General features: G+C 39.3%; 1 protein-coding gene across 1 annotated transcript in view; it reads left to right on the top strand.

Moving 5' to 3' along the window:
* LOC145397155 (putative glutamate receptor) overlaps positions 1–13,955 on the top strand; it is a 69,161-nt gene that overhangs the window by 19,801 nt on the left and 35,405 nt on the right. Inside the window, exons 4-6 of the mRNA XM_080270353.1 lie at positions 990–1,210; positions 3,645–3,764; positions 4,846–5,004. Coding sequence (XP_080126479.1) covers positions 990–1,210; positions 3,645–3,764; positions 4,846–5,004 — 500 coding nt within the window. The remainder of the gene's footprint in view (positions 1–989; positions 1,211–3,644; positions 3,765–4,845; positions 5,005–13,955) is intronic.

The raw sequence follows: 13,955 nt of genomic DNA, 5'->3' as shown, positions 1-13,955 counted from the left end.
TAGAGATCAAGCAGCATAGAAAGCCGCCATTAGGTGACCAAGGCCGACTCATGCAAGAGTGTTGGAGCCTTAATAAACGAACGAGTGAACGAACTGGGCATAGCGTAGGAACAGACATAAAACTGACTTGCCACATTCGTCGTGATGGCATCTTATACTGTATGTTTGGGAACTATTGGTAGTTTATTTTTGATATATGAATGTATATAAATGTACTGCATAAATATAAATATGCCTAGATTATAAAGTCATTCTGTTTTTCTAGCAACATCACCACTGAGCAAGTTTGGCTTACATTACAACTATTTATGTAATTTTTTTTATTTTATTTCTATGCAAGTGTCCAATGGCATTTCTTAGCACACAAAAGCCCCCCTTTACATTAATGGGTGACACTTCCAATTCTATTTACGTCCTCGATCACATACTGTAAGAGGTCCTGTTCTCGTTCAGTCGCTTCAAATTAAAAGTGTTAACAAATGCAGATACAATTACTATGATTTATCATCTGAGGCTTAAAACTGTCCCTAACAGCTGATATTTCTTCTCAGTTCCTGATTCATAGACAACTACCTTCTTCAGAGAGTTTACTGTGTCCATGGATACTCATACATGGTTTTGTGAATGCCAGAGCTGTCCAGTCAACCCTTCATGACCTCTCAGGTTATATTACTGCAACACCATCATATCATTCATTCCAAAATGTCCTTGAAAATTTTGTTTCTATTTTTCATTTTCTTTTTCTTTCAGATGTTTCAGATTTTACACAACTGTTTGGGCTGGATCGTGGTTCGGCAATGTATCCGGATCATAGATTACCTACATTTTTTCTGCATAACTGGACGTCAGTATTCACACATTAACAGACACATTCTTGTAAAATAATGCTCTCTCTCTCTCTCTCTCTCTCTCTCTCTCTCTCTGTGAGTAGTATGAGTAAATATATAACTGTACAGACACTTCCATACAAATATGTCGTCCTTTTGCAGATAAGGAAAAGCTCAAGATCCATGACGGTGGTGGTGGTGAGTGACGACCCAGCCTTCCTTGCCGCCTTCGCCGAGTGGTCTTTCAAGGGCAGCCTCCAGGTGTGGTCGACAAGGTTCCTTGTCCTCACTCGCCTCCCTCTCAACCGCCTCCTACACTTGCGCAGCACCCTGGCAAAGACCAACTCCATGCTTATCATCTTAAACCATGAACCCTCTCCAAAGTAAGTCTTTGGCCGTGCATAGTATTTTGTGTGTATTACTTATGCATGGCTCTCAAAATGCTGATCATTAATTGCAGGAGGCTCAGAAATGAATAAGAACTATAGCAGAAAACATTATGTATGACTTCATAAGAGCTTTATCCATGTTACCAGCTTTGTCCACAAGCACAACAATTAAATACAAGTTATTGGCTATCATGTGAAGATGTGTGCTGCAGGTTATCCAATAAAGTGCAGGCGAATGATTAGGGTTGAAATTTGGGTGAGTTGGATGGAAAGAAGTGGGTGAGATAGTATGAGTGTGGTGGTGGTGGTTAGAGTGGCACGAGTATGCCTTTTAAAGATGGGAATGATATGAAGATATAGACTAATGCTGGAAATTTTATATTAAAGCTTCTCTTACACTGTCGATGTTAAGGGTGATGTTTGAGTAGGACACTTGAAGCCATCTAACGATGGGATCTCACCAACCGTGCAACCAGAAAGTTTTTCCTCGGCACATAAGTTTGGACCTCCATTTCTGATTTCATGCAAATTCCGGATGTAAAAAACACACAAACAAAGCCAGCCAGCCAACCTCACAACTGAAAACATTACCACTCTCTTTGCAAAGAGGGTGGTAAGCGAGCGGAGTGGTAATGTTTCCATTTCAGCTGTGAGGTTGGCTGGCTGACTTTGTGTGTGGATAAATATCTTATGAATGGCTTGAGCTGTCAACATAAAACTTTCAGGGTATCAAGATATGGCCAAATTTTTGGACGAGATGGAAAATGAGCACTCGGGGTCAAGGTGATGGCCATCAACGCTCAACTGCTTGACATTTGGCATCCTTATTTGGTGACCTTGACCTTGACCCCGAGTGCCCATTTTCCATCTCGTCCAAGATTTTGGCCATATCTTGATGCCCTGAATGTTTCATGTTCATAGCTCAAGCCGTTTATGAGATATCTTGTTTATCCACACACAAAGCCAGTCAGTCAACCTCATGAATGAGAACATTACCACTACACTCGCTTCGCAACGCTGATGGGAAAAAGAGGCATGAGTGGAAAAGATTATGCACGACGAGCTGGGATGACGGTGTTGGTGAAACAGGGTGGAGCACACTAACAACAAAAATTAAGCACACGTAGTTCCCATGTACCTCATGTCTTAAGACACAGGTGACAAATCGTGGCAAACGAATGCACAAAATATAACAAACTGTGTCAAGAAAACTGAACATGATGAAAGACAGTAATGAACGACATCAAGGATCCAGTGAGTTATTTCTTATATTTCTTAAATGCACTTAACTGTGAACCTAGTGGAACTAATGACTTTTTACTAAGGGGAAGGATAAATTTTGAGTGTTTAACTATTCTCTAACATAACCGTATAGCCACGTAAGCCAATCAATCTCTCTGTGGGACAAAAGTGGGCAAATACATAGGACAAGGGAAGATCCACTACTGTCCTTTCACATGATTAGAATACACGGTTAATAACTGTAATGCTTGTGAAACTTGTATACTACGAGAATTAACACGAGAAGAGTTAACTAGAGTCTGCGGTGCTAAGACGATTTGTAACAGGTACAAGAAGGAGCACTGCAAAGTGATACCACGAAGTTCCTAGACTATTCTGAGAAGTTATGGACTACATCACTGGGCATTCCGAGGTTACCCTCTTAAATCCAATGACCTATTATAGTAGTATATTCACACCACCTACAGACGGTAGTTTAATAGGTGCACATCAGACTGGAGGGATTATTAACATAAAGAAAATTGCCACTGGGCATTCCGTAATTAACCTCTTAAATCCTTGCGTATTATAGTAGTACACTCACACTATTTCCAGATGGTAGCTTAGGAGATATTCATCATACTGGAGGGCTTCCTAACATGAAGAAAATTTTAAGATTATTGGTAGAACAGAATACAGAAGACGCCACAAACATCGTATGGATTAACTCTTCATTATTGTCTATGTTCCTTTTCTAATATCTGTCTCTCGGTATACTAAGTGGACGTCTTGAATGGGATGGAGGAAAATAATATGACTGATTCGATATGAGCAAAGGATATAATCTTCAGTTCACTCTTTAACTGCAAAGTGTCAGAGGATTTAACAATACACAAGAAAAAGAAATATACACCCAAAACGTAAAAACTATCAAGATTCTTATGCTAAAGCATGAAAAATATATTAATTATTGGAGCTTTTGCTCCTCTGTTATCATACACCTTAATCTTCCAAAGTATGAATAGAAACAAATCACCTCCACTTCGCCTTCTTCTTTGTCCTGTAGCTGTCATTACTCTAATTCACACACCCCACATACATAATTATGCATTCCATCCCCTCTTCCCTTCCAGTTAAGAAGAAAAAGTTCTCTTCAGCTTACGGAACCTCACCACAGCCGAAGAATTATTTATATTTACTTTCGAAGGTGCCGCGTGTTAGTGGAATTGCCTTACAGCTCGGGAGACTCACAGCCACAGAAGGTTGCCTGGTGGACTCCCTCACGTGGTCTGGTTCCCACCTTCATCCTCCCACTTTTTCCCGACAAGTTTTACAGATAAGTGTACTGACTATGTTCTCTTCATTATTAGGCTTTTACCTAGATTAGAGAAGAAAGTAACATCAGCTAATTTCAGTAATAAACCTATCCTTTTCATTACACTGAAGTATTTTTTTTTTAACCTTCAGGCAAATTTATTCACCTTATGGTCTTCATTTTCCTGTAAAGAAGCCAGTGAAAAAGTTATAACTGACCCATGTACGAGGAGCCCAACAAATTTTACCAAAATAGGATAAAAACGCATGGGGATGAGTTGATTATTGAGTAACTTAAATAAAAACTGGCAGCAAAACTGCCAGGGTCTTGTGTAGCGGATAATTGTAAAAAAGGCGACAGTATAAAGAACAGAAGTCGATAATACCATAAGATAAAGGCATAAAAGTAAGACACTAAAACTACTAAGCATTAAATCTTACTAAGGAATTTGGGTGCCTACACAAAGGAGAACGTTCCTCCTCCCATAGCACAGGCATCATCTTCAAGCACCTACAAAAAACGGTACAATCCCTCACCCACTCTGTGCTTTGAGCCGCACTGAGATGGCAAAAATAAAACACAAACAGACGTCATCATTGTGAACGTGGTATAATGAGGTGGCCGTGTTTAGTCAGATAAACTTAAAATAATTAAGGATTGACCATTATATATACTCTTGTCACTAAAAATGTATTTCTTCATTTTAGCCAACTTTTTCTTCTTTAAGGCATTTGAGATGTCTTGGTACTACGTTTAACAATCTGAAAGGCAATGTGGTGGAAAAGATGGAATAGAGAAGAACTCTTGTGTACAATAACGTAAATCCAATTATGAAGAAATTATTTGTGCAGCCGGAGACCAACAGTTTAGATTATATATGTGAGAATTCTATCAGAGGTTCTAAGGGGAATATTAGGAAACTAAACGCTGACTTCCATAATAACTCTTGTAACCGACAGTCATAAATCTGAGACATATCAAACTGGTGACAGGATTATAAAGGTAGATAAGGAATTGTTTGGACACGACAAATAGTGATCCTTTTCCATAATGTTTCTTGCACAGTCGAGCCATAAATCTGTTTCCCCTTCAGATTGGCAAAGGGCCCGCGTCTGCTGGTGGCACATGTTACGGCATTGGTGTTCAAAACAAAGGTGGTCGACGACCATGATGCGCCTGGGGGGAAGCAAGTCATAATCTTGAGCCCCAGAGCCACACTGCTCGAAACTGTTTCAGAGGCTATGAACTTCACGTAGGAGATCTGACATGCAATCAAGTGTGTGTGAGTGAGTGTGAGTGTGATGGTGACTGTATGTCTTCTGTGAGTTTGAGTTTGAGTATGAGCGTGAGTATGGGCTTGAGCCTGAGCATGAGTGTGGGTGTGAGAGTAAGAGTGTGTGTGTGAGTGTCTGTGTCGGTTAAAGTAATGGCATGAATGCATTATCTCTTTCCTATAGAAATACATAAGTATTAAAGATAGTTGTACATGAAAACACGCTCATATCAGTAGGTCAAACTGTTTCAGAAACCTTCGACTTCAACAAATAAATTTAATGTCTTTCATTTTTCGGTCACATGTGTGTTCTTTTATTTAAATGTTAGCATGGAATCAGGAAAAAAAAAATCATCATTATCATCATTTCGAACGTAATTCCAACCAAAGAGTTGAGGTGAAATAATATTCACAAACAATTAAACAGAAGCACAGAAGTACTAGTATCAAATAACTTGGGCACTGAAATGAAAAGCACATATATTGACATACTGAATCTTCTGATCTAAAAAATACACACATTTTTTCTTTTTTCTTTTTTTCTTTTTCTTTTTTAAATAAGAGAACAGAGGAAGGAAAAACAAATGAATAAAAAAAATAATCCATACACCAGATTACTGGTGTCCTCTGTTCATAAAATATCTGTAACAGTTAGACTTGAACAGCTGTAGGTTGAAGTCTGGAGGGAAACAACTCTAGGGAAGCGAGTTCCAGAGAGATGCAGTTCGGGGAATGAAAGAATTCTGATAGGCAGATGTTCTGCAATATGGCTGAGTGACATTCCAGTCATGAGTAATACCAGATGCCCGTGTAGCACAAGGGAAAGCATGGAGAGGTGGTACCATGGACACAACTTCGTCTGAGCATTTGCCATAAAAATTTCTGTAAAATAATGAAACGGAGGCAACATTCCTTCTTACTTGTAGGGGAGGCAGTTTTTTGTAATGGCAGGGTTGTTAATAATTCTAATAACTTTGTTCTGAATGTTGTCTAGTTGTTTTAATGCAACCTCTCCACATCCATTCCACAAGGGTGAGCAATATTCAAGCTGAGAGTGCACATGACTCTTGTAAATTATAGCTAAGTAGTCGTCAGTGAAGAAGTTGCGGACTCTGTACAATAATCCAAGTTTCTTTGAGGCAGTTTTGGCAAGTGATCTAACATAAGAGGTCCAGCTGATGGCATTATTAAGTGAGACGCTGAGAATTTCAATACTTTTGGAGATGGGAATATTAGTAGCACTGAAGGTAACACACGAATCTGGCAATATCGGTCTATTAGTAAATTGTATATATTTAGTTTTACTAGCATTTAAAGGAGACAAGGTTGTTTTGTCCCCAGTCTCTAATCATAGATAGGTCTTGAGTTATGGAGATGGCTGTACTGAATTGAGAGGTAGATATATTAGACTTTGTTAATAGGTGTCTGAGAGTGAATGAACTATGTAGTGTTGAGTCATCTGCATATGAGTGGATGGGATTGTGGGTGACGGATAAGAGGTCATTAAATTAATATGAACCAGGAACAGGGTTGGTGCCAGAACTGATCCCTGCGGCATGCCAGCGTCAATTAAGTGGAAATTGGAATATACATCATCTACTTTTACTTTTATATTCTTGTCACTGAGATATGAGGAAATCAAAGGAACAAAAGAGGTTAGTTCATAGCAAGGGAGTTTGGACAGTTTGGAACTGTGCCATACTCTGTCGAAAACTTTAGAAATATCAAGGGCTACTGCATGAGTTTCTGCACGTAGGTCAATTGATTGATCGATGGTATGAGTTAGGAGATTGAGTATGTCAATGGTGGATCATTCGTGGCAATAATCATATTGTCTATCGCTAAGTAAGATGTTGGATTCAAGATGTTTAACAGAGTGCTTATTAATTAAGGCTTCAAATACCCTACCAAGAGAAGGTGTGACAACTATTGGGCTGTAATCAGAGGGGTCAGAGGAACTTCTTTTCTTCGGAATTGGGTGGATATTGGCTTCTTTCCATGAATTTGGGAATAAAGAAGTACGTATGCATAGTCTGAATAATTTAGCTAGAACAGAGGCAAGTTCAGGGGAACACTTTTTCAAAACAATTGGTGGAATTCCATCTGGGCCTGGACCTTTGTTGGTAGGTATATTGTCTAGGCTTGATTTTGCGTATCTTGTCTGTATTTTAAGTGGAACAATTTCGGGAGAGTCAAGTTCTAGTACTGGAACGTTCTGGCCGGCATCTGCTATGGTAGAATTTCTGGCAAACGTACTGGCAAAAATATCTGCTTTCCCACGTGGGTCATTTGTAATGTTGCCATCTGAAGATTTTAGTGAAGGAATGGAAGATGTCTTGTTAAAGTTATTATTGAGAGAATTAAGAGTTGACCAGAATATTCTATTGTCATTAGGGTTGTTAACTATGTTTGATGCTTGCTTTTGAAGAAAGTTTGATTAGCAAGATTTATTACAGTTTTTGCATGATTTCTAGCAATTTTAATTTGAAAGAGTGATTCAGATGTATTTGCTTTGAAGTAAGAGTTATATGCTAATGACTTTTGGGCTGTTGCTCTGGCACAGTTGCCATCAAACAATTTTGGAGAGTTCGATCTTTTAGTGAGGTGTTGACTTGGTATGAATAAATCCATACCCGGTACCAGCTAGTATTAAGTTGCAAATGTGGGACTGGGTAGAATTAGGATCACTAGAGAAGAAAGACTGCTATGGAATGGAATGTCAGCAAGATAATTCCTAAATCCATCCCAGTTTGCCCTATCAAAGTGCCATCGGGTCACCCTGGCGGGTTCAGAACGGGGAGTTGTGGAGGGGTTAACTAATGAGGTTTTGATGAGTTGGTGGTCAGAAGATCCAAGTGGTGACAGTACCTCTATCCTGTATTGATCTGGATTATTTGTCAAAAATAAATCCAAGAGATGGGCATTATGGTCAGGATTATCAGGTATTCAGGTTGGTTGCTTTACCAGCTGCGTGAGATTAAACCATTCTGCAAACGGTTTGCACTCTAGACCAGCGTCATTAGTCCTGGCAGAATGCAATAACCATTCAACATTATGTACGTTAAAATCACCCAAAATGGTAATTTCGGTGCTGAGGGCAAGGTTAAGGTTACTCAACTGTGTGCATATGGAATCAAATACACTGGGTTCCAAAGAAGCATTGGGGGAGTGATAGACTACACAGATATATTTGATAATATTTTGACAATTTTGTTTATACAATGAGTAATCAAAACTGGATGAATTGAAGTTTAAAATAGTGTCAACCGCATATTGGGATTTGATATAACAACAGGTGCTGCCCTTGTTATGGGAAGTTTGTGAGGAGATGGTAACCAGGAAAACAAAATGGGGATATATCAGTAGAGGGTGAGATTTGTGGTTCTGTGAGGAAAAGGGCCAAAGGGGATATGGACTGAAGGAAAAAATTAACCGCATTTACATTTGTGCTAAGGCTGCAGATGTTCATGAAGATTAAGGCCGCACTTTCACTTCTCCGCTGACGAGCATTACTGGAAATTGCAACAGTCGCTGCTGGCACAGTCGCTTGATGGCGACCGGGAGGACCCTGTGCCACCAGCCCTACCCTGCTGGTGGTAGCAATCCAAGGTACCACCTCATTTGATAATAACATTGCAGCAACCATTGCTAAAGAGAGTGAACAGAAGGTGTGATACGTTATGTGCAAATAGTGTGGTGCAGACACCTGAAGGAAGAGGTATTAAGAGAGCATGCAGGACTACTCTCTGTGTAAATGAATGCACTGAAAATGTTCAGCAAAGGGAGATGGTTAGGATCAAGTCCTGAGGGCTGGTGAAGCGGGAGCTCCAGCTCTCCATATCACCAGCTTGCCATCCACCTCAGGAGTACTGCCCTGTTCGACTGGTGCTACAGTATACTCCTACAACGAGTAAACGAGTTTCAGGTTCACCTGTGAAATAAGCATTCCCATGACAATCAAACTGAAAATTTGATGGCTCACTTTTGGGAAGTGTTTCTTCTTAAATACTTCCTCCATTCAAATTGATCCATTGTCACTTTTTCGTTTTTTCAGCTTCCTTACATCGTTTTCTTGCTTGGACACCCATACCATCTAAATTGCTTGAAACACAGAAACAATCATTTATCAACATACTGGAATCTTGATGCCGAACATGCTGGAAACATGTCCGAAGCAATGTTCCATGACTAATTTCATGGCAACAGCTTCAGCATGTTCGAAGCTGACATGCATCCCACACAGTGGGCCTCCGCATCTAAATGGGGTCAAGTGCCGGCCGGGCCAGTTTTGTGATAGCACCAGAGAGCACTAGTTTAATCCTTCCTCTAACGGTTGGATGTGGAAATAACCCCTTTCCGACACTGGACTTATGGTTGAAAGTCGTATTTCGTTCAACATTGCCATGTCCAAACCTGCACGCAGCTGCCTCGGCTGGAGGCAAACTCCGCGTCCAAAGTTTAGCATGTCCAGTGTAGTGAGCGAGGCGGAGGTGGTGGTGGTGGCGGGGTAGGTGTCTGTGCAGGTGGAGTTTGTGTTCCTGAAGTCCGGCCACTCGTACATGCCCTGTGATTGGGCCTTCAGCAACATCAAATAGAAGATCAGGAAGACGAACTACCTGCCAAGTATTAAGGATTACGCAGATGTAATAGCATTGGCTGTAACAAGGAAGTTCACCATTGTGGCCTGGATGGATGACGGATTATGGATAATGGAGGACGACTGTGGCACTACATGGCACAATAGTGTCACACCTCACCTGCCCTGACCACCCCAGTTTAGGACCCTGGCCTGGATATTGGATGACAGAGTATGGATAACGGGGGAAAACTATGGCACTACATGGCGTTACTGGCACTCTACTACATTCTTCACTACTAATGGGTGACTGTGGACATTAATTTTGTGTAAAGAGATAGAAAAAATGTTAATATGTGGGGGGGAAGGGGAGGAATGTTGTGTGGGGCTGTATTATTGCTAGTAGTGGTAGTAGTAGTAGTAATAGTAGTAATAGTATCACTTTTGTCCGTATTTTTATGATGCTTTTATGCTGCCCATGCTATCGACTATTGTTAACAATATTAATATTGATATTATTGTAATAATTCGCAACAGGAGATGCTTGTAAATTTCAGTAAAGGTGCAACATTATGCAACTTTTCCATAAAATTCATTATCTTCTATCATATTCATACACTTCAGGTGTTAAGCTGTAATTTGATACCAAAATGAGCACTGGATGTCAATAACTAACGAAGTTACAGTTGCAAACACTTTGTTGACCTTTACAAGCCTCTCCTGTAAAATTTTATTTTTGGTGCATGACCCACTTTGGATGTGGAGGCCCACTGTCATGTCTGCAGCAGTGCTCCATTATATTGGTGGGAGAAATTCTGTTGTTGCTACAATCATCAGTGATGATTATTTTGTGGGCAGGAAGCAAAACGCCTTGGCGAATATTAGTTATGCCATCATGAAGTGGTAGGAGTGGGCACAGACACAGTGTAATCAGTGATACAGTACATGACGATACTGGACTTGTGCTGCACAGGTAAGTGAGAGTGAGTTACTCAGGATTTTTTTTCTTTTAACGGAAGCTCAGCATCCAATGTAGTGCGTGGTTTATTTTTGTCGAAAAGGGAACCATGAGCTGAGCCCATACTGTATAATTATACGAGTATGTCATCTGCATCCTACCATGATTCTCTGTTTATTTACTCTGTCTTTCACCGGAACTGTCTGATCAAAATATCGATCTTCTTCATGACAGCGGCACGATCCAATAACAGTGTGTCACTGATGTCGTTCCATGTGTCTAGTGTCATAATCTCGTGTTTGTATTCTAAGTCTGTCAGATCTAAGAACAGACGATGTGCCTAATATAGTTCTATTAATCATAACACTTTGTCTCTGGTCCACTGCATGATGTTGAGGCAATCTCCACTCGCCATTTGTGGTACTCACTTAACTATCTAGCCAGCTACTTTCATGCCCAGTGCAGGAAACGTCTATGCCAGGGCTACCAACATGCTTCCAAACGACGTTAAGAATACGTCCATGACAACGGTGCTTCGAACAAGCATGCAAACATAATCAAGACAATGTTTTGTACATGTTCCAAGTAGATGTGCCGAGCAAGGGTATCTGGACACACATTTACCATATATACTAAACTTGTTGTTCACTCCTATGACCTTATATGAGTGAATGGTGAGCACCCCTACCTTCACCTAAGAGGCTATTGTGTAAGAAAACTGGTTTTGAACTCAAAATCGTGAACTGCCAATCAGTGTCCTTACTGTCTAACATTAATGCAAACACACACACACACACACACACACACACAATTAGGTAAGAATTAGGTAAGAACACACTGGGAGTCAGAGATAGCAGACGTGTGACGTCGGCGCTCCGTATCGAGCCAGCACGGCCAGTGGCATTACCTAAATTAGTATCTTTATATGAGTCAAGCTCTGTACCCGGTTAGACTAAATGATTTTTCATTATTAAAAGAAAAAAATAAGAAGTTTAAACAAGACTTGTTCAAACAGAAAAGAGAACCGAGAGGCGAAAGAATGCGCTCAGTCAGCTGAGGTTTGTTTAGACTACAGCTACACAGGGAACGTAAGTACATGTACTCTGTGCTTTTAGTATTGCAAAATGGACACATACTTTAGTAAAGCAAATTTGGAAAAGAAAAGGGATAAAGGTAGAAAGCAAGATGATGATTTCTACCAAGAACTGGTTGAAGTGGAGACTCACAATAGACTGGTTGAATGTGTACACAAACTGGAAATGGCTTTCAAAAATGAAATTGATGAAATAAAGAAGCTGATGCACTTGCAAAAGGAAGAAATAGAAAAATTAGGAAAGGAAGTCAACATGAAAGACACAACCATAGATGAGCTGACAGTAGAATTGGGTTCACTTAGGAGAAAAATTAGTGAAATGACAAGTACAGTAGTCAATCACGAGAGTATTACAGAAGAGTTCAAAAATGATACAGAGACAATTAGGCAAGTAAGCAGTCTGATAGACCAGAGCAGTGATATTGAGGAAAAGATAACACAGGTGAATGAAGCTGTGCAAAGCTACAAAAATGATGTGGAAACCATGTATGCTGAAATGGTGAAAGTAAAGAAAGACATAGAAACAAGGGTGGAGGAAAAAAGCATTAAACAGGAAGTGAAAAGAATCATCCAAAACAATCCAAGGTTAGTCAGAGATTCAGTAGATATAAACAAATCTATAGTAATCACTGGTATAGAAGAGGAAGAAGTAAAAAACAAGATCACAAGAGACAAAAAGGAGATGGCAAATGTAATGAGCTTACTGAAAGAAGTATCAGAGGAAATCTGTAGTAAAGACATAGAGGAACACAACAGGTTAGGGAGATACAAGAAAAGCAAGACAAGACCTCTAAAGGTGACTTTCCAGAGTGTAAACACTGTGGACGAGATACTAAAAAATGCAAAGAATCTTATGGAAAAAGAGGAGTTCAAAAATGTATGGATAAAAAGATGCCTAACACAAGAGGAACTGGAATTACTGAAAGAGAAGAGGGAGGAAGCAAAAACAAAAAATGAGGGAAGATCAGAAATGGAGAAGAACACATTTTTTTTGCAAAGTAATAGGATTGCAGGTACGAAAGTGGTACACAAACAGGAGGGAATAAAAAGGAGGAAGGTAGTAGAACCATGTCATGACAAGTATATAAACAAGATGATAAAGTTGATGTACCCAAATGTGGATGGAATGGTATCTAAATTACTAGAGATGAATGATTATGTCAGAGAAAATGAACCACAAATAATATGCCTAACTGAAACAAAATGAACACCAAGGATATCCAATGACATACTAAACTTAGAGGAATACCATATATGGAGAAGAGACAGAAATTTAAAAAAAGGAGGAGGAGTTATAATATTAACTAAGAAAAATCTAAAAGTAAATGAAATAAAACTAGATATACCATCACAAGTAGAACTGATTGCAGTAGAGATCAACACATCTGAAGGGAAAGTACTTGTAGCCAATTTGTACATGCCACCCAGATCAAACACATGGGAAAGAGACGAATATGAGGACCTGGCAGAGAGTACAATTCAGAGTTTAAGATCATTACAACATAAAATGGAAGAGAAATCGGTAAGAATTATACTAACTGGAGATTTTAATACAAATATAAATTGGAATACTCTAGATATAATTAGCCAAGAAAGCTGTTGGGACCAAAAGTTCCTGGACCTCGTGCAAGAGTTTTTCCTAACGCAACATGTAAGGGAAACCACCAGAAAAAGAGGACTCGATGTACCTTCATTGCTAGATCTAATATTTACTAGACAAGAAAATGATACTGACAGTTTAATATATCACACTCCCCTCGGCAAAAGCGATCATGCAGTACTAAATTACAACTTCAGGATAGCATATGACATAGTTAACAGCAATGAAAGTTACAAAAAGAGCCTAAACTATAAAAAGGGAAATTATCAAGACCTAAAGAAGTATTTCTTAGAAGTTGATTGGGAAAACGAGCTTAGAGGACAAGATTTTAATGCTGTATATAAAAAATTCTGTGAATTTTATGAAATAGGAGTCCAGAAGTACATCCAATAGCACAATGAAGCAGATAAGAAAATACAGAAATGGTTCAATACAGAACGTAAAAATTCAAAAGAAAGAAGAGATTTGTTGTGGAATAGATACAGAAGACACAATAGTGAAAGGGCATATAATAATTACAAACAGGCAAGAAACGATTATACAAGAATAAGGAGGGAAGCCCAAAAACAGTTTGAGGAGGATATCATAAATAAAAGTAGTGATCAACCAAAGCTGTTTTACAGCTACATCAGAAGCAAAATCAAAGTAAAAGATATAATACAATCCATTACGGACGAGGGAATCACTTATACACAAGAGAAAG

This window comes from Coenobita brevimanus, chromosome 40 (assembly GCF_032717465.1).
Source record: "Coenobita brevimanus isolate Jiangsu-jjx chromosome 40, ASM3271746v2, whole genome shotgun sequence".
Classification (NCBI taxonomy): domain Eukaryota; kingdom Metazoa; phylum Arthropoda; class Malacostraca; order Decapoda; family Coenobitidae; genus Coenobita; species Coenobita brevimanus.
The sequence above is the reverse complement of the archived record's forward strand: the minus strand, read 5'-3'. Positions and strand labels throughout refer to the sequence as shown.